Consider the following 26,500-nt stretch of genomic DNA (forward strand, 5'->3'; position numbering starts at 1 on the left):
ACAAACAGCAGAAACAATACAATCTCCACTAGAGAACTGATTGTCTCTACAATGCTCGCTCTGGTTTTTCGTGCTGTGATGAGGTCCTCTCCTTTAGGAGCCAAAACGTCGTAGTTCTTGTTGGGATTCAAGACTGATACAGTTGCTGATTGAGCGGTCGCTTCTTCTGGCGGCTTCTTGAGAATCAGAGCGAGAAGCAACGCAATGGCAACTACTTTTATTGGTTGGATAACTGCTACATCTTGAAGAAACGATACGAGAGTGGACGTTAGCCACTGGTTGGCTATTTCTTTTCCCCATTCAACGCTGTAAAACACAACGAATGTTCCGGCTGTAAGAGAACCGATTATGCATAGGGCCCAGGCAATGTAGACAAAGAAATGAGGAAGGCATCCCAGCGGTCTCATGTTTTTCTTCGAGGACGCAACACTATTGTCAGGTTCTTCCTGTCCATTTCGATACTGTTTTTGATTTTTATGGGCGATCTTAACATTTCGGAACATAGCTACAACAAGCAAATTTAGTGGAACGACAACCACAGCACTCTGGACGCCTATAACAATCTGCTTTAAACTAAATCGCAAGGGGCCGAACTTGATCGTTTCTTCATCTTTTTCACCAAATTGATAAAACATTGCTCCCGCCAGCATCGCACAGAGTAGAACGCAGACACAGCAAGATAACCTCTGTGCACGAGTGAACGGACTTTGAGGTGGTCTGGTCATCACTGAAAGCCATATATGGCCATCACCTAAGCTTTTTGTGACACGAGTGGAGAACTTGTACTTAAAGCTTGAAAGGTCACTTTTGCTTGCCAAGGGTATGTCGATCTCCACCTCACCGTCCTCTTTGTCGACTGCAAGCCATCGATTACAGATGAAATACCACTTGTCTTCTGTTTCTAAGTCCTTAATGACGACTTGGGAAACGTACCAAGAAGGGTTGTGTCCCCAATTATCGTGCCAAATCTTGATCATAACCGGTGAGTGTAGATTGTCCGGCAAAGAAATTATGAAGTTGTTTACACTGGCTCGTGCAAATAATCTTTTTTCGCTGTACATGTCGAATAAGTGCAAAACTTCACTTTGTGTTTCGTCTCCGTAAACAATCATGGCGACGTTAGCTGATGTACCAGAACCCTTCCACATTCCAGTATACACTGACACCTCAAAAAGATGCTCGCCTTGCAGGTGTAGACGAAGATTTTCTACCGCCTGTTGAAAAAATGGACAAGCTAGGCTTCACTTAAGTCACAGTACGGTCGGCTAAGGGCGACGCGTTTTAAAGCAGAGTGTAACCTTTTGATACCACTAAAAAGAAACCTTTTGAAGACCATGGCGTCTTTGTTGTTCTGCGATTCACTGAAGAACAGAGTCAGAAGCCCATAACCCAGTAGTGTCGATCTCTCTCTCAATTGGCCTTGGACCAGCACTTAACTGGATTATCTAAATTTAGAACAAGGGTCCCGCTAATTTATGGCCAATCAGCCTGGGCCTGATGACCACAACGCTTCTGATTGTTCCGCAACCAAGTAGCCGCACGATGGATTGCTCTTGCCAGGAACACAATACCGCCCCGTCATTTTTTCCCCGCAAAAATCAAGCACTAGCCTTCCTAGAAATCGATTACCCAAAACTTATGGGCCGCATTTATCGCAGATAGAGACTTTTGGGTTATGGACTTTTCACACTTCTGACAAAGCATAATGCTACGAATCCTAGCTGTTGGCATGGAACTTTGACCATCTTGATGCCCGGTGGTAAAATAACTCTCTTTAAATACTATAAAAAATGTTGGACACTGACTTATCTGACGTTCACTAAAAACTTGATAAAGTCCATATTATGGCCAAATTGCTTTGCGTGTCGCGCAATTTTAGAAATGCTTCCGCTAATACGGACAACTCTTCTATGTTCACGAAGCCTTGTGGTAAGTGCTCTGTCCATTTGGCCATAATATGCGAAATCGCAATCAAGGCAGTTTACTTTGTATTTTATACATCGAGACTGAAACAGGGTTGGTTTCTCCTTTTGTATCGAAAAGAGACCTCGTCTCACGCAGAGATCACGTGTGCTTTTAGTCACGCACATTTGCAATCCAATGAAATTGCTGGAAATTGCAGGAAAATGAAAGAACAAGAAATCCATTGTGTGGCGAATTTTGCTTTTGTTCCTAACTGGATGAATAAAACTAAAATCCTGTATTTTAGCGATTAAATAATTAGTGCGTGATTTCTAAATGGATGTAATAAAGTGGTAATTGAACTTCGTGTCGTGCAATTTTGGTACAGCCGCCCGCTCTCCGAAAAAAGTCGGAAAGGAGCAGCGTCTGTGATTTTCCGTTGGTAATCGTGTTTAGGAATAATTCTGCATACATTATTGAGTGATCTACGCTGACCCAAATTTACGTGGCTCATATTTCTTTGGAGCTAATTTTTCAAAATGGTGGTCAATGAAGTAGATTCCAAACGTGCATTGAAGAGTGTCTCCGATAGTTTTAAGATTCCTTGGCTTTATAGCATAGAAAAAATCTTAAAAGGAAAGGATGTATTTGCAAGTCTTACAACGGAGTACGGCTGTGATCTTCAGAGCAGCACCGATCGTTGCCGATGAGCTGTTTAGTTAGTTTTCCTCGATATGTACACATCTCAAATCATCCAGGGAAACACGCTTTGTAGATTGTTCTTGAGAATGGCTAGGCTGGTCCGAGCAAGGCGTTGGGATTACATTGACTGGTAAGGGGATAGTGGGAGACGTTTTCGAGTGAACAATCTTTTGAATCGTGCTATGTTCACCTCGTGAAGATTCGTCAGGAGCGCGTTCGTTTCTTCAGCGCTGACACAAACAGTTCCCACAAATGTACCAAGAATCGATTTCAACTTTATACTCCATAGATAACAATTCAGCACGTACTTTAAAAGAAAAACCTCTTTGACCATCAAACAGAATTTTATTCGTATTTTTTACCATGCACAAAGTACACACGAACTCATCTTAAAATTTCTCACGTTGGTTCTCACGGTGTTGATGAGGAGAAATAAAAATGAAAGCCAATAAAAACTCGTTGTTTCAATGATGTAATGATCTAAGGGTAATAACGAATCAAATCATTTTCCACACATTCCAGGAAAAGTCACATGGTATTGAACACGATTACCAACGGTAAATCACAGACGCTCCTTTCCGATTTTTTTTCGGAGAGCGGGTGGCTGTGACAGGCTAGAAACTCGTTTTTCTATTCACGAGATCGTTAAATGTAAATGCAGGTTAATCATGGGAATCTTTCCAAATGCAAACACGTCTCCATTCTACAAAATCTAATGCAAACATTATTGCTATACTCACTTTGTATTCATCTTTTCTGTCAGCTCGTCTGATTATCATAAGCCCAACGATCCATAGGCCAAATATACACAACACCATTGATAAGACTACCACGTTCCCGGACTCAAAGATATTCGAAAACTCTTTGAACACGTAATCAAAGTCGATGGGATTAGGAGCAACCAAAAAATTGCCTCCAAAAGAAGATAAATGGTTGCAAATACACTGGAGAGCAGTTGGTTTCGATTTAGGCCCAACCTAGCCAGATAACGAAATAAAGCATAAATTGACTTACTATCCTAGACATTTCTATTATGAGAACGGGAGTCTGGAAGCTATATATTTCTATATTTTTGGGGGGACTGATTATTGTGAAAGTTTTTGGTTGATCAAAAAACGTCAAGTTGTGAAATCCTTTGGAAGAACTTTAATTCAAAATATTATTTTGTTGTCCTCATTTTCGAGTACTTGCATATTCAAAACCTTTAACCTTTCTTGTTTTGTCGCCAAATGTTTTTGTTTTCTCCTATCAGCACTATTACCAGTGAGAACTACAAGTAACCAGTAAGTTCTCTCACCTTACATCCTTCCGTGGACCACGCATTTATTGCGTCATTCCAGTATTGGCAGGTTGCCACGTTTACTTCCATGGTGTAAGTGACGTCTGCGCTTGCGTTAAATGTCGGCCTTATCAACACTATTGGAGGGGGAGTGGTTGGAGGATCTTTGACACCGACGCAAGACCTTTTCTGTCGTCCGTTTCCCGAACAACTACGCCTCACACGTTTCGCGTGTGCTGTCCGGTTGTTTTTTGTTTGATTGTAGAGCGCTTCATAAGCTATCCCTACATAGTGTAGTCCACTGTGGCCAGTTACAGCTTCAGAAAGTGTCACGATGAAAGGGTCCGAGCTACAGTTTTCCCTGGTTCTATTACAAGAACTGTAATCGGGAACTAAAGCACTAAAATTATGATCTTCCCGTGTTGGTCTCTGAGCGTATCGCACATATAGCGTAAGAGTCTTATTGTCAGAAGGTACAATCTTCAACGAAATTTCATATTCCGGTCCTGGGAACACAATCTTGTGATACTGCATCGTCCCGTTTTTACTTGGCTTAACGAAATAACTCATAGGTGCCTTGGTTTTTGGTGCAATCAACGGTGGGATGAACAGCTCTATGTTTTGCTGAAGATTGGACATGTCGACTTTATTGCCCCTCTCGTCTTTCAGTTCAAAGTCCAGAACAGCGGTTTTGATGTCACTGGCGGCACCTTTGTCCCATGTATAGGGATTAAACTTGAAAGTTACAAGCTGAAGATGAAAAAGAAAAAGAATTCCACTTTTGATATTTATTTTCTGAGCACTAGGTGTTGCTCTACTTGGCAGATTGAACAGATTTACGTATCGTTCTTTCGCAACTAGAACTCTCCTGTCTCAATTTTCGTATTCATTTTGCTAACACAGCCTTTCACGGTTTCACATTTGTAGTGTTAGTGTAACTCACTTAGTGTCCCGGGTTAGAACTGTTTCAACGCTCAATACGCAAGGATAATCATGTTAGAATACCAAGCCAATAAACTAGGGCCGACAGAAAATTATTTGATAGCTTAATAGTCTTAACTACAACTATCTAAATTGTTCAATGCGTATATTGACTGTAAACAAACCTGTCTGGATAGAAACTCTCCTTTTTTGCCAATGACTGCTAGCAGGTCTTGGAAAGGTGGGAGAGTAACTTTAGCACTCTGATCTTCTAAAGGCATGTCTGCAATTTTGGAAGGAACCTGGAGATCAGCTGCCATTGAGAGGTACTTGGTCTTGAGCACGCTCGGTTTTTCATAAGGCTCTTTGATGTGAGGTATGCTATCTCCCACACGAGTCACAAGCCCAACGATTTTTTGCGAGTACGATTTACTCTAAAAGTAATTTAAAAATTCAATACAACATGTCAAGATACAACAAAGGGCGCCAGATAAAAAGAACACATAATTTAATTACCAGATAAAGAAGCCTCGCCTGAGATCTGTTCTGTTGCACTACGCTGGGGGAGTTGAATCAACTGCTTGTAGCGGAGCTCAGGCGCGCTTCGCGCTCCAGCGGAGCAACATTGGTAAAATACTTTAGGAAATCTATCGATGCGAGGAATTTTGATTCTTCCACCCGCCCGCCCGTAAAAACCTTCGGGATGGAGGTGGGGAGGAAAGACGGCATTTGGGGACGGGGGTGTTTGGGCAAGTTTTCTTGGCGGGAAATCTCATGAGCAGCGTTACATTTGGCACTCCGCGTTCTTCTGGCGGGAAATCACGTTGACTGTCGTCGACTTTTATGGACAAGACTGCGAACAACAGTCGTCGTCTAACTTCATCACTGCTTGGGTTTTTTTTTTTTCGTTTTGTTTTAACCGGTAAGAACCAGCGTTTGGGTGTTTATAATACGCGCAACGAAATACGCGAGCGCCAGAAGAAATGGATCGGCTGTCTTTGCTAAATCACGGATTACGGTGTACGGGTCTCTGTCTTCGGACGTTGCTACGTAATGAAAGGATGTTTTTCCGCAAAGAATCCTCACTTGAAGAAGCAGTTCCTCAGTGAACAAGAGAAGAGACTGTAATAAATCTATCAACTTGTACCTTAGGATTTGTATCTGCTTAGCAAAGCAACGATTTGATGTGAAATGAGTGATTGTTGATTTAAAGTTAACTGTCACTAGGTTCGTGCTCGTTTTTTCCTTTTATACGAACATTTATGTCAAATTGCTTAGCAATTTGTCTATCTCACTACGAGGTTACTTAGTTGGATGCTGAGACTCTTCGTTTTTTCCTATTGACTTTTATTTTTTAAACTCATTAAAGAAAAGGCAAGTCCGGACGGTTTACATCCTGACCAAGTTTACGGTGAAGTTTACAAGAGATAGATATAATTCCGAGGCAACAACTCCTTGCCAAACGAATTTAACAGATGAGCATTGGAAATAATGTCCGTCGTCACAATTCTCGGTCTTACTAAAAAATCGCAAACTTTTAAGGTAATTTAAGTAAAAACTGTTGATCTCTTGTTCAATGTTTACGGCCGATGAATTTTTCAGAAAGCCATTTGTATGTTGTTTGTCTGTCGTTATTGCTAATGAGATGCTATTATTATCACTGATCTCGAATGTAACACCATTGACAACTTGTAGTCAAGGTTTCTAGTTTACAATAATTATAACTGATCGAAGTCAAGAATAAAACGACTGATGCCATTCTCACCTTTACGAGATTTGCAGTTGATTTATGTCTCATGCTTTCTCTCTGTCAAGTCGATTTTACCGAGTTTTTTCGATGTTATCAAAACAGGAAATCGACTTTAGTTTCTGTCGTCTTTACACCATAAAATGTTCAAAATTAGATAAGCAAAGTACGTTTCTCCTCGTTCCTCCTTTTTCAGTGAACAGTACGCAACCCTCTGGGGTTTTTATACCGTTTTGTTTTGTTCTGGCTTATTTCAAAATATCGCGTTTGTTTTGATAGTTTGAAATGTCACCGATACAACCAAAGCACGTAACCAGTTCTGCTGTTGAGATTTAACAGTAGGACTGTTAACCTACATCTATTGATTTATAACATTTACTTTTAAATGTAATAAAACTGAGATAAGGCAAACGTTTGTTAATCATTTATGCTCGTAATCAAAAGAAAAAAGATATTTCTAAAATGCATGTTTGCACTTGATTGAATGGTGGCTATGGTTGTGCAGCAAAAAAGTGAAAAAAAAAAAATTAAAAGAAGACCTTACTGGAGCCCTGTCTCGAGACTTGGCATTGACATTAGTTTATCTCTTTAAATTCCAGTGAAGAAATAACTGTGGAGCTCCGCTAGTAGGCTTGGCTAAACGTAATATTATTATTTTGCGGGGTTTCAAATAATTAGCGTTTTCCGGTCAAATCTAACGCACCGCACAACAGGTCTGTTTGAAGCGTGCTTGAGTTTCAACAAAATGAGTCCCAAAATTAGCAAAAAATTGAGACGCTGATGAATAATAATGTAGCTGCTATTTCCAAAACGATGGAATTACGTCTTGGAGAGTAATTTTTTGTTCATCAATGGTCAACCTCAAGAGTTGGGCGATCGCGATTTTGTGTTGAATTCGCACATTTCTTGTCACACTTTATAAAACTTGAAAGAAAAAGAAAACTAACAAAAACAAAAACCTGGTATCTTGCCATCATCTCACACAGATCCTTTAATGTTTCGCGAGTAAACACGCCATGGTAACTTGATCACGGCGCCCACTGAATTCGATGTCACTTTCGATTTTGCGATTTACTTCTGCAGCCAAAAGTGCAATAACAAAATTGAACGTAGCAAAAATCTCCCAAATCTTTTTTCGCTGATGGTAACTTTTTATATTCGCGGTTCAAAATTAATGTTGTTTTCATGTCGTAAATTTTGTTGCTGATGGCAAAAAACTTTATTCTCGATCGACCCTCCTGAAACTTCCTTCTGCTCTTCCTGAAAACTGTGTATCAATATTTATTTACTTTTGCATCAATATTTGTTTTGCATAGAGCAAGCTAACAAAATCCGTACCTTTCTTAGTTCGCATTTTTTTCGGTCCTATGCTTCTGTTTCAAAGTGGTATATTTTTTAGGTCACTCATGCAGATACTAGGGACCTTAAGATCTACGATGACGACGACGACCACAACGCCAAAAAACAATGATATCATTGGTTAAAAGAGCACAAATAATCGTGCTGCACATGTGGCACGGATTTTAGCACATATTTGTGCGGTTCTCTGCATAACGACGACGTGAAATCACCAAATTTTAGGTTTTGACGACAACGTTGCATGCAACAGAGAATCATTCGTTCTCTATTTTCATTTTGAAACCCCTCGAACCAATTTACTTTTAATATACATCGCCCACATTTTACGATTTGAACGAGATGGAATAATCGCGAAAGATATAAACTGGAGCTAAGTTATATTTTGAGGTGACGTTTCGTCGACGTCGCCGTCGTAGATCTTAAGGTCCTTAATAACCCCACCGGACAGGACTTAAATTCAGTGAGCTTTTGTATAACAAAGCTGTCAGACGCTCAGAGTACACGCTTAAACGTGTGGTGAAAATAAGTCGTGAGGGAACTTGAAAATGATCAACATGTCAGCCTAGAAGCCAATGTTTCTCGATTCCCTTTTAATTTCTTCCATCTTTCTGGGTTTAGTACTTTGCTAGTAACCACATGTCTTCTCAGGGGGCTATTTACCTAAGAACGTGTAAGCCAAAGTGCCTCTGCTGGTACGACTTCTAGGTGACCCCTTAAATACATCTTATTCGATGGTTTAACATATAATGCGCGCGGATATTTTGCAAGTTGCGTAGTCTTTTTCCGAGTCCCACAGGGGCGAAGAAAAATACGAGCAATGAGCAAAATGTGTGCGAGTATTATATGTTAAACTATGGAATAAGAGATTTATTATTCCACTGCCAAAAAAGGTGTTATTTTGCTTCAATTTTATTTGGTAAGGGTGTTTTTTAAAAAATGTATGATCTGTTCTTCAGGGCGCGTGCCAACGATATAAACAGCACAAAGAGCCAGCCAAAGATCTTTATTTGATGGGATAAACAAAATGACGAGTGACAAGCGATGACAACCTAAATTCGCAGGCTTTGCATCTTTTTGAAAACAACTTCTTTCATTGAAAAACTCCCGTTCCGTCCGTATTTGCTCTGTTCTAAACTGGTCAAGCCGGGACACTACAATGTATTACCGTCTCATATTTTGCGCGTTCTCTTGACCAAATATGGTAAAATGGCGTAACAGTGGAATACTAAATGGTCTTAATGACCCCCAACTTGAAAAAATTTCCTGGAAAGCTGTAGTTCAATACCAGCCAACTCAGTCCCTTCTGTTTTTGAGTAACACGTATCACAGGGAACCCAGTGTACGCTCATGAAGCGTCTAGTTTTTCAAATCCTACGAGTTGCGTCGGCCGTACATCTGTACTCTCATTAAGCAGGCTGTTTTAACCAGTCAGAGCGCGCGTTACATAAATTTGTGGGATGTTTACCCACTCGTTGGCTTGTGGAAAATATAAACAATACGATACATTAAATGTCATCGTGGCATCATGATCATTGAGGGCGTTAATTTAAGTGTTACAGAATGTATTAAGGTATAAAAGAGGCCGAATATTTCTTTTCTATTAAGAACTTAAAACCGGAATATTCACTGCAAATGGCTATACCATTGTGTCTCTTTCTTTAATTACCTTTTCCCTCCTGTCCTTGGTGATTATAACCAATGATGTGTCCTCCACGCTTATTTCTTCCTTAGCTTCGTACGCTGTGATGTCAAGCAAGTTTCCCAGTCCATTCAGTACCGCTGTCCCAACTTGTGTAACAAGCTTCTCGTCGCTGTAACGTGACTTGTTCTTCACAGTTTGAGTCATGAAGTCCAGAACTGAGTCCATAACAGAAATTGCTTTCTCCTGTTTTGGATAACAAGATACATCTTTACACTACAACTTTTTTGGCGTGTTAGCTTTCTATTAGTAAGCCCTTGACAGTTATTAATAATGAGACTGCTTTCGTATGTCTTTTCTGGCGAAACATTCCGATTTAACAGAAAATCGAGTGGGAAAAATCGGGCCAGCGACGAAAGAACAGGAGTATTTTTGGCTAAATCATCTTACATGGTGAATGCATTAACGAGGTTTCGAATATGGAGAGTATGTAGGCTAGTTAAAAGGACCGGGAAAACTGCTTCAACATTTCCTTCAATATCCGTTCGATTTTGTTGAACGCTTTTGGACGATGTTGACTGTTCGGGTGGGCAAATGGTCTCAACACATCATCAACATGTGATTCAACAAAGCTCACGGGATGCCTTGTATTCAGTCCCAGGCTGTAGCCGCGCTTGTTACTACGGAACTCTCGTGTTCAAAACAGTGAACCAACAATTACCAGAGTATATATTCGAAAGATTCGTGAATACCCATACCAAACCTGGATACAATCTACGTGACTCAGAGCTAAATCTGTTCATCCCAATACCAAACTGGGAAGCTCTTAAAAGGAGTTTTCGTTACAGGGGTGCCATAACCTGGGACAGTCTGGCTAGCAAGGTTAAGCAGGTCACTATTTTGAACAGTTTTTTTGGATTACATTAATCAAAAAGATAAACGCTAAAAGGTTAGCACAACGTTTCGACATCGTCGAGATGTCATTGCAAGTGAAAGGATAAATTATAAGCGCATATAAGTACAAAAATTGTTGAATAAATTAAATCAAGGAATGGTTCAGTGACGGTTAAGTGACAGTCACGATTGTTCTACTATAGGATGTTTTCAACCAATCTCTAGAGACACCAATCACAATAGAGAAACGTACGACTTTTGGTGGACGAACAAAAGACGCTAATGAGAGATCTTTTGTTTTCGTCCACCAACATGGCGGCGATGACGTCACGTGAAAACCATCTATACGGATCAATGAAGATCACATAAATAGTTTTGCTTTAACCGAGTCAGTTTGTGTGTTGAGTGATGGAGATTTTTCTTTGATGAACATCATCTCATATATGAGACAGTCAAACTTTGTTTTGCATTTTTTCAGAATTGTGAAGCATTGATCTGGGATTTTGTTTTGTAAACCATGTTCTTCCCCTCGATGTTTGCCAATCGCAGAATATTGATGTTCCTTTTTACGCTGGCGCGCAGTGTAACCAACATAGTCCGCATCGCACGAACCACATTTATAATAATATACAACAAGTTTTTGGTTGACTAAAGGCGGTTTTTGTTCTTGAATCTTGAGAACATTTTCAGTCTTCACTAGCCAAAAACTGGAAAGTGTTCTCAAGATCCAAGAACAAAAACCGCCTTTAGTCAACCAAAAACTTGTTGTATATTATTATAAATGTGGTTCGTGCGATGCGGACTATGTTGGTTACACTGCGCGCCAGCGTAAAAAAAAAACATCAGTATTCTGCGATTGGCAAACATCGATGGGAAGAACATGGTTTACAAAACAAAATCCCAGATCAATGCTTCACAATTCTGAAAAAATGCAAAACAAACTTTGACTGTCTCATATATGAGCTGATGTTCATCAAAGAAAAATCTCCATCACTCAACACACAAACTGACTCGGTTAAAGCAAAACTATTTACGTGATCTTTATTAATCCGTATAGTAGAACAATCTTGACTGTCACTTAACCGTCACTGAACCATTTCTTGATTTAATTTATTCAACAATTTTTGTACTTATATGCGGCTTATAATTAATTCTTTCACTTGAAAATGACATCTCGACGATGTCGAAACGTTGTGTTAACCTTTTAGCGTTTATCTTTTTGATTAATATAGTTTCAAAGTCTAAGTTTTTTGGATTAGTTGATTAATTAATCATTTTAATATTAGATAAATGAATTAGGTTATGCAGTACGACATTTTGCCTTACATTATTCCGGGTTCTAGGTAAATTTACGTTTTAACTTTTAGGTACATTAGACTTTTAATTATAAGATTGTTATTCCACTTTTTTTTATTCGAAATTACAGTTGTAATACGCGGGTTTATGGGAGAGCACTTCTTAGTGAAATGGACTTCGTGGTAAAATAAAGTTTGGATTTAATTTGAAAATCCGATTGAGTCAGTCATTGGTAAAGGGATTTGGTCCACAGCAATCAATGTATGTCATCTCGGGAAATTTAAGAAAAATAATATTAAAGAAAATATCACTGCAGATATTCTTCCGAAACGTGTGATTTCGCTTACTTTAGTCCCGTCCAAGTTTAGGACACTCATGGTTTTACATCAATAAGTGTCAATTTGAAAATGCACCTACATAGTATTTTTTAGATCTTCTCGGGCTTTGGCCGTCGCCCATCCACTAAATTTGGCGCTCTTACTATTGAACACCAAGGAAGATGTAAAACATATCTCGCTCGTGTTCGCCGACATAATCGTAGATGGATGTATATGTGATTTGTGTATGCGTGCTTTGATATCGGTACGAGAGTTACGTTATTGGGTGCTAAACCTAATACGACAGTGTTCAGAATTTTTAATTCTAGTGGTATACATGGTTTAAATTACTCTACGAGCAAAGATTATTCCGACATGATGATATTATACATTAGTTCTACCTGTGAGTTTATTGAGAGTTCATCTCTTTTGTCGGCCAGACTAGCAACAACCGTTGATACCTGCGATACCTCCTCTAGACTGGAAACATTAACAGCCAACCATGCAGTGACAATGGCGTCTTTGATCTAGAATAGATAAAATCAGTATGAAAAAATGTTTTCCCTCCCGAGATGTCCTGCGTCGGACTTTCTAATACAACTGGTATTCTGGAAAAACAACGTCATCAATCAGCTACGTCATTCCGCCATTCCTTAGTGGTGCAGCCCATCCTAAGAAAAATTCTGGATCCACTCTTGTTTTTTAGCGAATGGGCAAAGGCGCCGAGAGTGAGGCACTTGTCTAAAAGATTCGGCGAATGCAAAACAGTCAAAGAGTCAGCTCTATATAGGTTGAAGCAACAATATAGATCCTCTTTTCTAGCCTTCCCACAATCAGCCCAACCACTCATTTGATGACTCGCATGTGTGTGAGCCATAAATGATGCGTGAACCCCTTTTTTTGCTATCTTTCTTTCTTTTAATTTTGGCCGGCATAAAAATCGTTGAATCATTCACTACCTTTCTCTTCTCTTTTAAGTTCGTTTTCTTTAGTTCCAAGTGATTGACCACAGATAGTATTGAAGTAGCTCTTTGAGCCGCTAACGCTATCTTGTTTTCCTTCAGATACTGATACATCGGACCGTTTACGGATACATCCTGTTGTAGACTCTGTACAGTTACTACTGGTGGATCAGTAACCTGCACCAAAAATAAAACACTTGCTTGAAACGATGTGATTTTAACAGGATTAAATTGTTTTTGTTCAAATAATTTTCCCTTCACAACGGCTTTCCGAAATTCTGAGGGCATCAAGCTTGTGCTTCCAAATGCTATCTGAATTAAATTTTTCCCTGATTTCTTGGCTACGCTTTAAATTACCGGCATGTCTCAATTAAGAGATGCATACCTGCTACTGAGACGTAACGTTAATCTCAAAATAAATAAAAAAACAGATTTCGACGACCGTGTTTGTTGTGGATTAATAGGTAATCACTGGAATCGGTCGTGGTTTTCTTAAAAGCCCCAAGACTTTTCATGCCTATTTCAGTTTTAAAAACTCTCTCTTTACATTTGATTCGATGGTTTTTCCTGAGCAAAGACCCTGAAATTTGTCGATTAAGATGATGGCATTCAGTTTTTCAAAAAGGCGTTTTAGTTCTAATGAGGTCCGTGCATATACTCACTTTAACACTGACTGACGTCTCCACTGAAGACCCAAGGCTATCTAATATAATAATTTTCACTTGAAGTGTGTAATCGTCCTTTTCATTTCCCACAGGCAGCGTTAGTGAGGCCTTATTTGCAAAACTCGATTGGAATACCATTTCAATACCATCAGTACTTTTATAGAGAAATTTATATTTCAGTGGTTTATCCTCATCGTACCAGCCACTACACTCAAAAGAAAAAACTGTTCTCATTGCTTCCCCGCTGGGCGTGTCGACATCACATCTACCTCCGACAGGTGGGGAATTTGTGTTGAATTTGTAATTTGCAACAGAACTATGTCCATTGGAAGTTTCTCCTGTCACAGTCACCAGGTAGGAGATATTCCCCAAAAGTCCTCCTGGTCTGGTGACAAAATTAGGAGACTGTCTCTCCGTAAGTAAAAGGTCCTCTACATTTTGTATCTCCTGCCACCCCAGGTTTCTTTCGGTGAGATTATCTACGGACCAAGAGTATTTAGTGATTCTGCTGCAAAACGGGCCAGTACAGCTGGTTTCCAGGATCAGCCGGAATGAGGGGATCACTTGACGTTCACAGTTGTGGATACAGCTGCAAAAGAAGAGAAGTTTGCTTACAGAAGACTCAAATAAACACACTTTGTGACACCATCTTTTATCGAAGGAATTGAACGAAATAGTTACAAAGGCGTGACCAAGGAGAGGCGAATAACCTTAATATAAACTTAAACACGAATTTTTGGCCTTAGTTCGATGGTCCTGAAAACTTCGCTCTTCCAATGCTCTTAGTAAGAATGCTCGGGGCGTTAGTATTAACTCATTTGTTTGGAACATTCCTAAGGTTAGTTTTACCACAGGTACAATATTTGCAATAGGCCTCATTTGGTAATTTATTGTCACATTACTGTCATTAATTAATTATTATTTGTAATTGTAGTTTAGTTTCAGATGCGCGACCCCACAAGTACTACAATAATAGACAAAACCGTTGGGAAGGTTAGCACTTTTGACGTTTTCATTGCTTCTCTCCCCTCCCCCCTCATTCAATTTTGTACAAAACTGAACGGTTTTAGTGGGAATTGTGTTGTTACCTTCCAACATTGAATAGTGGGAAGGCTACATAATAGAAGATCAAAATATTTCTTTTGCGCTTTAACAGAAGCGGGTAGAAATACAGCTTTGGTGTGGTTCATTTACATAACCTTCCCAACTACTTTGTCTATATATTCTATATACAAGGCTAAAAGTTAAAAAATTAAAATATTCAAACCAAACGTTTTCGGCTGTTTGCCATCATCAGGGTTAAAATGGGTGACCGTCCGCGCGTACATTTATATCTTATGTAATTCCCAAAGGGAAAAGTTTGGAGACATAAGAAATGACTTGTTTGTTCAAACTGGGGCGGAATTGTTGGATCATTAGCCCCTCGACGATCCTACGCTTGTGAAAAGTCTGTGCCGAGGAGAGAACACGCCAAGTGAAAGCATGTGATGGGTTTTCCCGCAGGTGTTTTGCAGGTTCAGAAGTGTGAGCAGGATTTGAATGCTCCGCAATTCGTACTGCTAGGTTTCGTACAGTCTCGCCAATGTAATCAACGCCACAAGAACAATCACCTTTGTAAACAACTTTGGATCTGTGAGTGTTTTTGTCTTTGTTGTTAAAGAGGGTTTTGATTTGCCTTGTTTGCCACAGGATTATAAAAATAAAATTGAAATTAGTGAACTTGTTGAGTTTTTAAATAAACGTCTTACTGAGTTTTTCGTTTTTACCGCAAAAAGGGAGCTTGATGAAAACTTTCTTTCGTTCTTCGAAGAGAAAATTCGGAATGATGTTGTCATCTTGGGGCGAGTCGTTTAGAAAGTTGTTGATTGTATGTGAAATAAAACGTTTCGGATAACCTGCATTGATGAAAGAAGTTTCTAGAGTTTTTATGTCCTTGTCAAAATCGGTAGAGATGCGTTTGGCTCTGTGGAGTGCGCTAGTGATGCAATTCCTTTTCCACTTGGTAGGGACCTCAGATTTCCAATGTGTTGGTAGTTTCCCCGGTTTCTTAAAGACGCTGCAATTGAACTTGTTGGTATAACTAAAGGCAGTATCGAGAAAATGGTCGGGGTTTTTCAGTTTTAATGGCAAGCTATATAAACAAATCGATGGATGCGGCATGGGCAACCCACTATCTCCAGTCCTTGCGAACATTTTCATGGCTAAATTAGAAGCTGACGTAGTCCGACCTTTCAACCCGCCATTTTACGATCGGTATGTTGATGATTGTTTCTCTGAGAAGAAAAAGAACGAGCCTGATGCTCTATTCGAACGACTAAATCGCTACCACCCTAACATTGTTTTCACTGTCGAGGAAAACCCCGACCATTTTCTCGATACTGCCTTTAGTTACACCAACAAGTTCAATTGAAGCGTCTTTAAGAAACCGGGGAAACTACCAACACATTGGAAATCTGAGGTCCCTACCAAGTGGAAAAGGAATTGCATCACTAGCGCACCCCACAGAGCCAAACGCATCTCTACCGATTTTGACAAGGACATAAAAACTCTAGAAACTTCTTTAATCAATGCTGGTTAACCGAAACGTTTTATTTCGCATACAATCAACAACTTTCTAAACGACTCGCCCCAAGATGGCAACATCATTCCGAATTTTCTCTTCGAAGAACGAAAGAAAGTTTTCATCAAGCTCCCTTTTTGCGGTAAAAACGAAAAACTCAGTAAGGCGTTTACTTAAAAACTCAACAAGTTCACTAATTTCAATTTTATTTTTATAATCCTGTGGCAAACAAGGCAAATCAAAACCCTCTTTAACAACAAAGACAAAAACACTCACAGATCCAAAGTTGTTTACAAAGGTGATTGTTCTTGTGGCGTTGATTACATTGGCGAGACTGTACGAAACCTAGCAGTACGAATTGCGGAGCATTCAAATCCTGCTCACACTTCTGAACCTGCAAAACACCTGCGGGAAAACCCATCACATGCTTTCACTTGGCGTGTTCTCTCCTCGGCACAGACTTTTCACAAGCGTAGGATCGTCGAGGGGCTAATGATCCAACAATTCCGCCCCAGTTTGAACAAACAAGTCATTTCTTATGTCTCCAAACTTTTCCCTTTGGGAATTACATAAGATATAAATGTACGCGCGGACGGTCACCCATTTTAACACTGATGATGGCAAACAGCCGAAAACGTTTGGTTTGAATATTTTAATTTTTTAACTTTTAGCCTTGTATATAGAATATATTTTACTAAGCGAGCATTATGGACATCATACTTTGTCTATGATTGTAGCTTTAATTACCATCGAGCTGAAATAAAGTGGATGTGTGTATGTACGTACATAGGTTGCAACGAGCTTGTTACTCTCAAGAGTAATAGAAAAGAGCTCGCTTACCTTATGTTTAAATGGATTTCCTCTTTTACTCGTAAACCGTGAACAGAGCTTGATGTTTTTTCTCCCTTTGACAGAACAAGCCTAATGACATATCCCTGGTCACCCTTCATTCGATCGACGTTGAGGTCAAGAATGTATGGCACCCCCGATCTATGTTCTACCCTTCCAACACCAGTACCATAGCAACCTCCACGGTCATCTGTACTTGGAAACCTGGAAAGGGGCTGAGAAACCGGAAGTAACTCTGTATAATTAGTAAAAGTCTCTTCGTCTCTCCTGCAAAGCCATGTAAAATTTAATCCTGTATAGTCTCTTTTACCGACAGCGGGATCATATGAGAGGGATCCATTCAGAGTGAGAGTCTTGTTGAAACCCTGAAATACTTGCCAGTCACCAAAAATATTCACTACTAATGAGGATGATGTCACCTCGACGTAACCAAACTTGTTCACTGATGTCCCAATTTGTGTTTCAATGATTCCTGAGATTTTATAATAGTAAAGTCCGTAATTGAATCTTTTAGCGGACATTGTATACTCAAATTCGTTCCCTGTAGTGATTCCGATTTTCTTTGCAACGCTCCTGAAGGTCCCTGTGTTAATTTCAATTGCATAAATGTCAATGTCGTATACCATTCGAATAGGAAAGGAGATTCTGCAGTCGACTGTCACACTTGCGATAATTTTAAAATCTTCTGATTTCCTTATCTTCGTTGGTTCTTTGATTTCTGTCGACAAAGATAACGAAATATTGGGCGGTCTGCAGAGTGGATTGGCTAAAAGAAAAAAAGAGATAGATGTCTTTTTTTTTAACTTGATAAACAAATCCCTTTATTGATAAATTGATAAGTAAGTACACAACGCACAAGTTAAAATGCCAATGCCAGAGGCATATATTGCGTAGAACAGAGAGTTGTAATGTGGTGCTAAGTTACAATGAGAATAAAACTTAATAATTGAAATATTAACAGAGAAAAGGCAAACTATTACAACATGTAAAGAACTATTACTGCATATAAAGCAAAATAAACATAGCAATTAATGATAGTGTGCAAAAAGTAATAACGAAAAGAGTATAAACTATAGGTGGAAAAGCAAGAGTTCAAATGTCATTAATTAATTTACTTAGTATAAGATTTATAATGATTGAAAATAATCTCTTAGCTTATGTTTATAATTAGAAAGAGTAAGTGATAACGAAGTTAGCGAGGAATGTTGTTCCAAATTTGAGGACCCTGTACCCGAAGAGAAAAACAATATTGGTGAGTATGGAGATGTAAGTTATCTTTCTGCCTGGTGAGATATTGGTGACAATCAGAGTTTAGAATGAAAAGAGATGAAAGATGAGAGGGCAAGAGTTAGCTAGCTTCTGCATGTGCGGGAAAACAAAACAAGAAACTTGGTAATTATAAATATTCAATATGTTGAGTATTCTTAATGTGTTAAAAATGTGTCATACCAACATCAAGTGGTTAGATTTCCTTTTAACTCGTACCTCTCTTGACATTGTTGCTTTTTGTGCTAAATCTTTTTTTTTTTTTGGTCTCTGCCACGATTCTTGCAGGGAAAAAGGATAAATCATTTCGTTCATTCATTCTTGTTATTCAGCATTGTTTACCGTGAAGAGATGATATTTCCTTAATGGTAACTCGGAGATACTCGGAAAAATTCCGAGTGCTCCTTTACAGGAGTCGAACCTACGACCTTCCAACTACTAGTTCGGATGCCCTACCACTGACCTATCACAAGAGACTCGTGGGTGCCAGGCCACTGATCCAGATTCAGGTGACAATTGGCCCGTCATACTGCTAAGACACCTCTTTCGGTATAATCGCGAATTGTCATCACGAGAGCCTTTTACACACAAGAAAGTTTTCCTTGTTTTCCTGTATGTGAACGACTATTTTTCGTAGCCTTTTTTTGGATGCTGACATGGGCTTATATGGTAACAGACCCTCCCTTGTCATTTTAACTTATGTTTTACGAACTGCTGATGTACAGCTCTTCTTGGCACACACAATGACTTCTTTTTTAGTCTGCAGTTGTTAGAGGTGGGACGGCCTCAAGGACCGGCACATTCTAGGTCCGGATCCGCCCCAGTTTGGTTCGGGAATGACGAGACACAGACAAGAATTGTTTCCTTGTAAAGAAGGTGTCTGTGTCGTTACAATGACAGTAGTCTTCCTCATGCTCTTACTAGTTCCTCGACAGTAGTTCTCAGGGAATCACAGTCACAAGCTACCTTCCCCGCTTTGCATGTTTTTTCAAGACAAGTCTCCTTGTTGAAAAACAGGTAAATTACGCCAGTTTTAGAACGAGGATGCTTGAAAAAGAAAAAAAATATGCCAAGTTTTGTCTTGCATACGCGAAACGCTGTACTTACTTGCTACGCTGTAAGTGGAATCTTGCTCGTGTGTAACTGGCCCAATATGTAATGACAATTCAGTAGTGATCGTGGTCTTGCATGATTATGATCAGTGAGTTGCAAAGACAATGGTGATGACGGATTGGGACCCTATTCATAATCGTGACTCATATTGCGACTGTGAATTTACTCGAATGTAATTGTTAGTTTTACTAACTGCGGTATGAAGCCCAGAGGAAAGAGGAACACACTCAGGTTGCAGTTGCTGGGGTTTGTAAGTAGGGGAACATCATTGGCGATACAGGCAATTGTGCTTGTGTTTGGGATTTTGATTGCATTGCAGTTTGAATTGAGATTCTAACTAACCATCGGTTGATGCAGCTAAAGATCACAGTACGTACTTGAAAAGCGCCGTAAAGAAACTTATTTACTGTTGCTGTAAGTATACAAACGATTAAGACTTTTCTCACTACGATTTTAATTTTTTTATTACAACTACTCTATTTCATTTACAAAGTATTTCCTTTTTTTGTAAAAATCCTGCCTTCACCCTTTTTAATAAATGTTGTTACCTTTATTTTCAAAGTTCTTGTAACGTCCATCGAATATCCCACTATGATTTGAAAGCCGCAGTGTGATGATCTTCATTACGCTGTCTGTACTGCTCACTAGTGTCCGAAGTAAGACCTCTGCAACTACTGAATTGCTGCCAATGGGACTTAACAATGACAAATCACAATTTGTGAGTCAACAATTTCACTTAAGGCGCGGTGGCCTCATGGTTAGAGTGCTCGACTCCCGATCGAGTGGTCCGGGTTCGGGTCCTGGCTCGGGACATTTTGTTGTGTTCTTGGGAAGACACTTTACTCTCACGGTGCCTCTCTCCACTCAGGTGTATAAATGGGTACCGGCGAAATGCTGGTGGTAACCCTGCGATGGACTAAAATCCCATCAAGGGGGGAGTAGAAATACTCCTAGTCGTATCATGCTAATGAAACTGGAGATAAGTGCCGGCCTGATGAGCCTCCTGGCTCGTAAGCAGAGACTTGAGACTTTTTATGTGATAAACCAGTCAATGGAAGACTTTAGCCTTCTCACGGGTGAACTGTAACAAACATTACATTGAGGCGTTTGCGGGACTGTTTATGTGGATGAAAATTAGGCTAGACTTCCGAATCCATTCCATCCTTGTTTCAGTTCACCAATGAGAGTACCAAAATTAGCTTATTTGATGCACTTGTACTACAGGCAATCAACGAATCAAACAACGACTGTCGTGAAGTTTGCAGGATTCGGTCCGTTTCAAAAATCATTTGACTAATTTAAACCAGAAACTCATGATCTTGAAGCGCTTTCCTCTGGTTCAGGGCTGGGGTTTTGTCGAGTTTAAAAATCTCCTTATTTTGGATGTAACGTAGCTTGTGCATTTCCCAGTGCTTGCAGCTTCCATCTTAGTTTTGTCCATATTTGGACATAAAATTGGTGTCCTAACATCCCCACCTTTGTTCCAAGGAAACAAAGAGTTTCAAGTTACACGCTTCAAGGTCATGTGCTTCTGTTTAAACTTATATACTTTCGGAAAACGTAGATGTAGCATACAAGCAGCTTCCTATTCAACTTGGCTTTTCGCAGGCAAAAGGTCATATTTTCGGTTCTCTACCGGATGCCTACGCTTGCTATCGCTCATGTATTGCAGGTGACGTAATATAACAGTGACTTACCTGAACTTTCTCAGTGCCGAGCCAAAATAATGATCCCTCTCGGTAAACAACATATTATGTACCTAAATGTATCCACGGAATCATTTCAAATTAATGCCAGCAAATCTAAGTGATAAATGTCCTCGCAAATTTTTGGTAATTAACAATCCATCTGGTAAAAGAGTGACTGTTGAGAAACTTGGACTCGAAATACCGAAGTGTTATTAGAATCTTAGAGCCTTTATAAAGGAAAGTTGAGACTTTGGAGGATCTTTTTTAAAATGCTTGAACTGGCATACGAGCAAATTTGGTGAAAATTTCCAACTGTCTTAGCAATGCTTAATTATAGTTTTGGGTAGTTCAAAATGAATAGTTCTACAGAAGGCGAATGCTAGAACGTCTGATTGTGTGCGATATCTGCAAACATTTTCTGCTTTAATACCGTAAATGCTCGAATTAGCGCCCAGCTTCAAATAAGTGCCCAGCTTCGAGTTAGCGCCCTCCCCCCTAACCCAAACAAAAAAACCAGGTTCGTTACTCGGTACTATATAGGAGACGTATACGATACTTTATGAATGTGACATTCGTGATAGTACACATTTAATATGATCTTCAAAGTCGTACGGGTTTGCTTCTCATTTCCTCGCCTGAGAAATATCCATATGAGCACATAGGTGCTTCACTTTATTAAGTTCCTCGTAAAACTTTGCTCCCAATCTCCGGCTTCTTGTTACTGTCTTAAAAGTTCCTGGAATTCCATTTTCCTGCTTCTAGGGACTTCAACTACCAAGATAGTGTCATTTGAGGCCAAAAAATGATTAACTAAAAAAGCGCCCCCCCCCCCCCCCCCCTCCCCTTCAAATAAGCGAACCACCTCGATATAGCGCCCTCCTCTGTCCTCTGGCCCTAGACAATGAAATAAGGGCCCCGGGCGCTAATTCGAGCATTTACGGTATGTACTGCTAATGTTATCAAACTATGAAACACCAGTTGCCCGTCTTACCTCAGTTACGACATCATCTTCTGTCTTTTGATACAAAGGAGACGTTTGATTTGTAAGAGGAAGTGTAAAATCCATATTTTTCAGCTGAAGCCCAACAACCAAGAAGAAACCAGTTTCTGCCAAATCAGAAAATAAGTACTCTTATCAAGATACTAATTTTACTATAATCTGCCAATATCCAATTTCATGATAACCCTTTCACTTAACCACCAGACTACCACATCACTAACAGCGTGGATGTCATGATTTTTATATGTTAATAAATTTTCTTCCAAATGCCGCTGTAAACGAGCTTACACACCGAAAAATGTCGGTTACCAAACTTCAATAGAACTGTGCTAGGCTGAGCACTTTCGTCGTTAAAGTGTATAGACCTGGAGGATCCGAGTTCGAGTACCTGGGAGTGCATATTCTTTGTTCCCTTACTAAGTTATAATATTGAGACTGAATGGATAAGTGTATGAACACAGACACCGATAAGATTATAACACACTTTAAGAAGATACGTTGCAGAGGTGGGGGGAAAGTATAGGTATTTTCTATATTTTTGGGGGGTTAATAGCTGATTTAAACTAGGTAAAGTGAAAATCATAATTAAGTAAAGTACGATCGTCCAGGTGAGTGTAGTCCTGAGAAGGACTGTTTGAGTAAAGTGTACTGATATGTTGTGGTTTAATTTTGGTTTTGGTTTGAATTTTTCTTAACCATTTCTTCAAGTTTTTTTTTTTTCAACCGCGTTCGATTTTTTAAAACCAGTTTAAATGTGTGAAGGAAGGGTGGGGTAGCATAGAGGCACTGGTGAAGATCAGGGAAGGGTAGGACAAGGAGGGGGGAGAAAAGGAATGCAAAGGGTAACGCTCGAAACGTCAGCTTTCCAAATCTTTCACGGTGGTTATTCGACCTTTATCAACTCGTTTGATAAAATCAAAAAATCAATTTCTTTTTAAAATGGGTGCTTAGACTTAAATACTGTTGAACAATGCTGTTTAAAATAGGTGTTAGGCTTAAGTAAGCACTATTTGAGATGCTGCTTACACATAGATCAACAGTACTCATTCGAAGAAGTATTTTTAATTTATGGTAGTTGGCACACGTCTAGACTTGAGCACACATGTAAAAATTTTAAAAAACCGAAGCTTCCACCGGAACATGAAAATTTAAAGAAAAGTTGGCCAGCGAAAATAAAACGTTGATGGCTTCCTCAAACCTGAAAAACTGACTGCTATATTGTCTGTTCGTATCTGTCATTTGGTAGCGGGATCTTCAGGTATATGAATATTGGTCTTGGTGACATTCGCTTCATACTGAAAACTCAGTCAACCAGTCCAAAGTATCATTATATTGGAGCTAGAAAACTGAATCAAGCAATATATAGACGACTTTCACTATCATTTGCTTTTCCAGGCAGTAAAATAAACTTAACTTGACATATAATTAAATTTTCTTAGCTTTATAGAAACTACTGAAACGATTTACTCCCACCATTCGATGGAAATATATAAATCGACCGTTTATTTTGAAGTTGTAACAGGGTCTCGTAGAAAGCCACGGTAGACAGATTAAACTTGATTTCCAGGCGTTTATTTCACAGCAATAACCGTGGGATAGCAATGCAAGCTCTTTTACCTTTGTAGAACTCCTGCATACAACTCACAATAAAACCCTGTTCACGACCACGAGGTAAATCCGTTCTGATGGTGCATGGAGACAATACCCTCTGGATTAAGGTTCAAGTCTACAAAGTATCGCTCTCCTCGCCTGTGTATTCCTTGTTTATATCTAGTACACCTTGTCATCCGGAGAAATCCTTGACTATTGCTATGTCATAGCCTCGTTTGCATACACAAAAACAAAGATGGTGGATTTCAATTTAAAATTGCCTACTTTTGAAGAGTTATTGTTTTCTATTTAAACATATTAAGCCCAAATGAGTGGTCAAGTATGATAATACAGGTAAAGACCTTTCCATTGAGAGAAACTTTTGCTAGGCCATACTTTCCCTTTAACATCAATAGCTGCATTGTCAAGTCCAAATTCAAATTCAGGACAATGGAGAGATTTGAATCGAAATTGTTCACTTGACAGTACGTTTTATTTGGAGTCCTTGAGAATTCTCTTTCTTTCTTTTGTGTCTCACCCTTGCTATCTGCCCTCTCACCAAGCTACTCGGTGTTAGAATGATCGAAATTCCTGCATTTTTTTTTTCTCAATTACCTTCGTCGCACGTAGATCCTCCAAACCCAACTGGACACGAGCAAGTAAAGCTATTCACGTAGTCTGTGCATGTGCCATTATGACGACAAGGGTTGCTTGAGCACTCGTTTATATCTGCAATGTAAAACAAACACCCTCAGATAACATGAAAATTATCACATCAGTCTGTCAACGAGGATATTCCACTTGATTAAACAATTTGTCTATTCAGAGGTTTGTCTTTAAGAACATGGAACGAGCAAGAGGATGCCTTTGTCATTTTAAGGCTGGAGAAACACCCTCGAGTAACTTCTGCCATTTAATCATACCTGGTCTTGCCTCATTTTGTCGTTTTTTACGAAGCCTACATCTATATGTGAGTAAGTGAGTGAACATTTTTCACCTCACTTTTTTTTTTCTCGGCAACTACTTCCTGTTATAGTGTTATGCTGTATTGCGTTAAATTATTGCCAGGTTTAGGTTGATTGTTTTGTTTTAAGACCACTCGTTTTCCGGGGTTTATGAGAAGCGTAAATTCCAAGGCGGCTGATTCAGAGTCTTTCATATTAATTTTCAGGTTGCAGAAGTTGACGAATTCATTGCTTAGCTATGCTGAAGGACAAATGGCACACCCACAAACCTTCTTCACATGTCTTCCCAGTGTACCCAGGCAAACAGTGTGAACATGTGAAATCGTTCACTAGATCTCTGCAGGTTCCATTGTTTTTGCATGGATTGCTAACACAGTCATCTATATCTGGAATTGGCAGAGCGCATTACAATCAGCTAAAGGAACACCTGTATTTTACCTTAATTGGCAAACGAGCAATTGCAATTATAGCAGTGCAGCGCCCCATACTTCAGAGAATATGATCAACCTTTTTTCGTTTTTTTGGTTGTCACGCGATTGACCGAGCGTACGTCCGTACGCTGGACTAGGTTAAGTGCGTCGGTTAAGTGCGTCGTTGAGACGCACTTAACCGACGACTTTAACGTCTCAGACGTTAAATGCGTCTAGTATAAAAACGGGACGCCCTAACTTGGACGCATTTAGCCCTGAGTCCTTTGTTAATCTGCACTTCGTTCCTTCCTTGCTCTCTTGGTCGACAAGACAAAGAAGCTATGTGCCGTGGCTAAATGTAGTTCCTCGTCCATCGCCAGAAAATGCTGATTCCTAGACTGATTTCTGTCACAAAAAAAAATTTGCATCTGTCCTTCCAGGCGACGTCGAGACATAAATTTGAGAAGCTGCAATTCCGCCACGTTTATTTGCTCATATATTCGTGTGTTAACGTTTATTTGGGGCCGAGTTTGCTCGTGTCCAGTGTCTTCCTATAATAGAACCTAGTCATTTTTTAGCAAAATCTTGTTTTTGTCCGTAGTTTGTCTACTTTTATGCGTCCCGTTTTTATACCAGACGGCTTTAACGTCTCAGACGTCAAATGCGTCTTGACGACTTTAACGTCTCTAGCATAAAAACGGCCATTCGCAAATTAATTACGCAGAATTTAATCGAAAGATTTGATTGGTTGTATTCTCGAAAAAGGGTTTGTTTTGTACACCGTCAAGGCCAAAAATGAAACAAAAAGACGTGTTGAGTTTCATAACCATCTCCAGGCATTAACAATGGCTGAAATTTTCCCGCTGGAATTAGTCGCAGTTAACACCGTGAAACTTGGTCTTTATCAGCGGTTTTCTTAGACTCTATTACCAGCCGCTGTTTCGGGGAATGAGCAGCCTACGGTTTCCTTCATTGTGTAACACTACCGAACGCTTCTTACCTCCGGTTTCTAAAGTTTTCCTGAGGGTTTGGTTACTAAGCCATCGAAGGTAAGTAAAGGTGTATGGACGACACATGGCATGGACAGTCTAACAAAATCTCGGTTATTTGTGTTGTTTGTCACGTGGTTTTATGGCCGGCTGTGCTCGGCCATGCTTGCTTATTTTTACTGAATTCATCATTATTGTGGAAGCTGTCCGAAATTTGCCTTCTGCATAAAGTACAAATCATCATTAGTTTTATACAGTTTAGAGTGATTACAGACTTCTAACTGAGCTGACTGGAATAAACGAACAAGCCTTGAACTAAAACTGCAATTACATGCATAGTCATCGTTTTGACAACATTCCGTTTTGGACGGTATTCTTTACATCCTC

At 39.6% G+C, this 26,500-nt stretch overlaps 1 protein-coding gene across 1 annotated transcript in view; it reads right to left on the reverse strand.

The window, feature by feature from the left end:
* The window catches only part of LOC137980639 (polycystin-1-like protein 2), a 41,830-nt gene that overhangs the window by 9,408 nt on the left and 5,922 nt on the right, over positions 1–26,500 (reverse strand). Inside the window, exons 5-18 of the mRNA XM_068828091.1 lie at positions 24,984–25,100; positions 24,365–24,478; positions 22,151–22,266; positions 21,169–21,230; positions 20,020–20,165; positions 17,084–17,858; positions 13,681–14,272; positions 13,016–13,195; positions 12,458–12,583; positions 9,577–9,795; positions 4,990–5,238; positions 3,902–4,633; positions 3,345–3,581; positions 1–1,214 (exon numbers count right to left, since the gene is read on the reverse strand). The exon at positions 1–1,214 is cut by the window's left edge and continues 100 nt beyond it. Of these exons, the coding sequence (XP_068684192.1) occupies positions 1–1,214; positions 3,345–3,581; positions 3,902–4,633; positions 4,990–5,238; positions 9,577–9,795; positions 12,458–12,583; positions 13,016–13,195; positions 13,681–14,272; positions 17,084–17,858; positions 20,020–20,165; positions 21,169–21,230; positions 22,151–22,266; positions 24,365–24,478; positions 24,984–25,100 (4,879 nt within the window). The remainder of the gene's footprint in view (positions 1,215–3,344; positions 3,582–3,901; positions 4,634–4,989; positions 5,239–9,576; positions 9,796–12,457; positions 12,584–13,015; positions 13,196–13,680; positions 14,273–17,083; positions 17,859–20,019; positions 20,166–21,168; positions 21,231–22,150; positions 22,267–24,364; positions 24,479–24,983; positions 25,101–26,500) is intronic.

Source organism: Montipora foliosa, chromosome 12 (assembly GCF_036669935.1).
Source record: "Montipora foliosa isolate CH-2021 chromosome 12, ASM3666993v2, whole genome shotgun sequence".
Lineage (NCBI taxonomy): Eukaryota > Metazoa > Cnidaria > Anthozoa > Scleractinia > Acroporidae > Montipora > Montipora foliosa.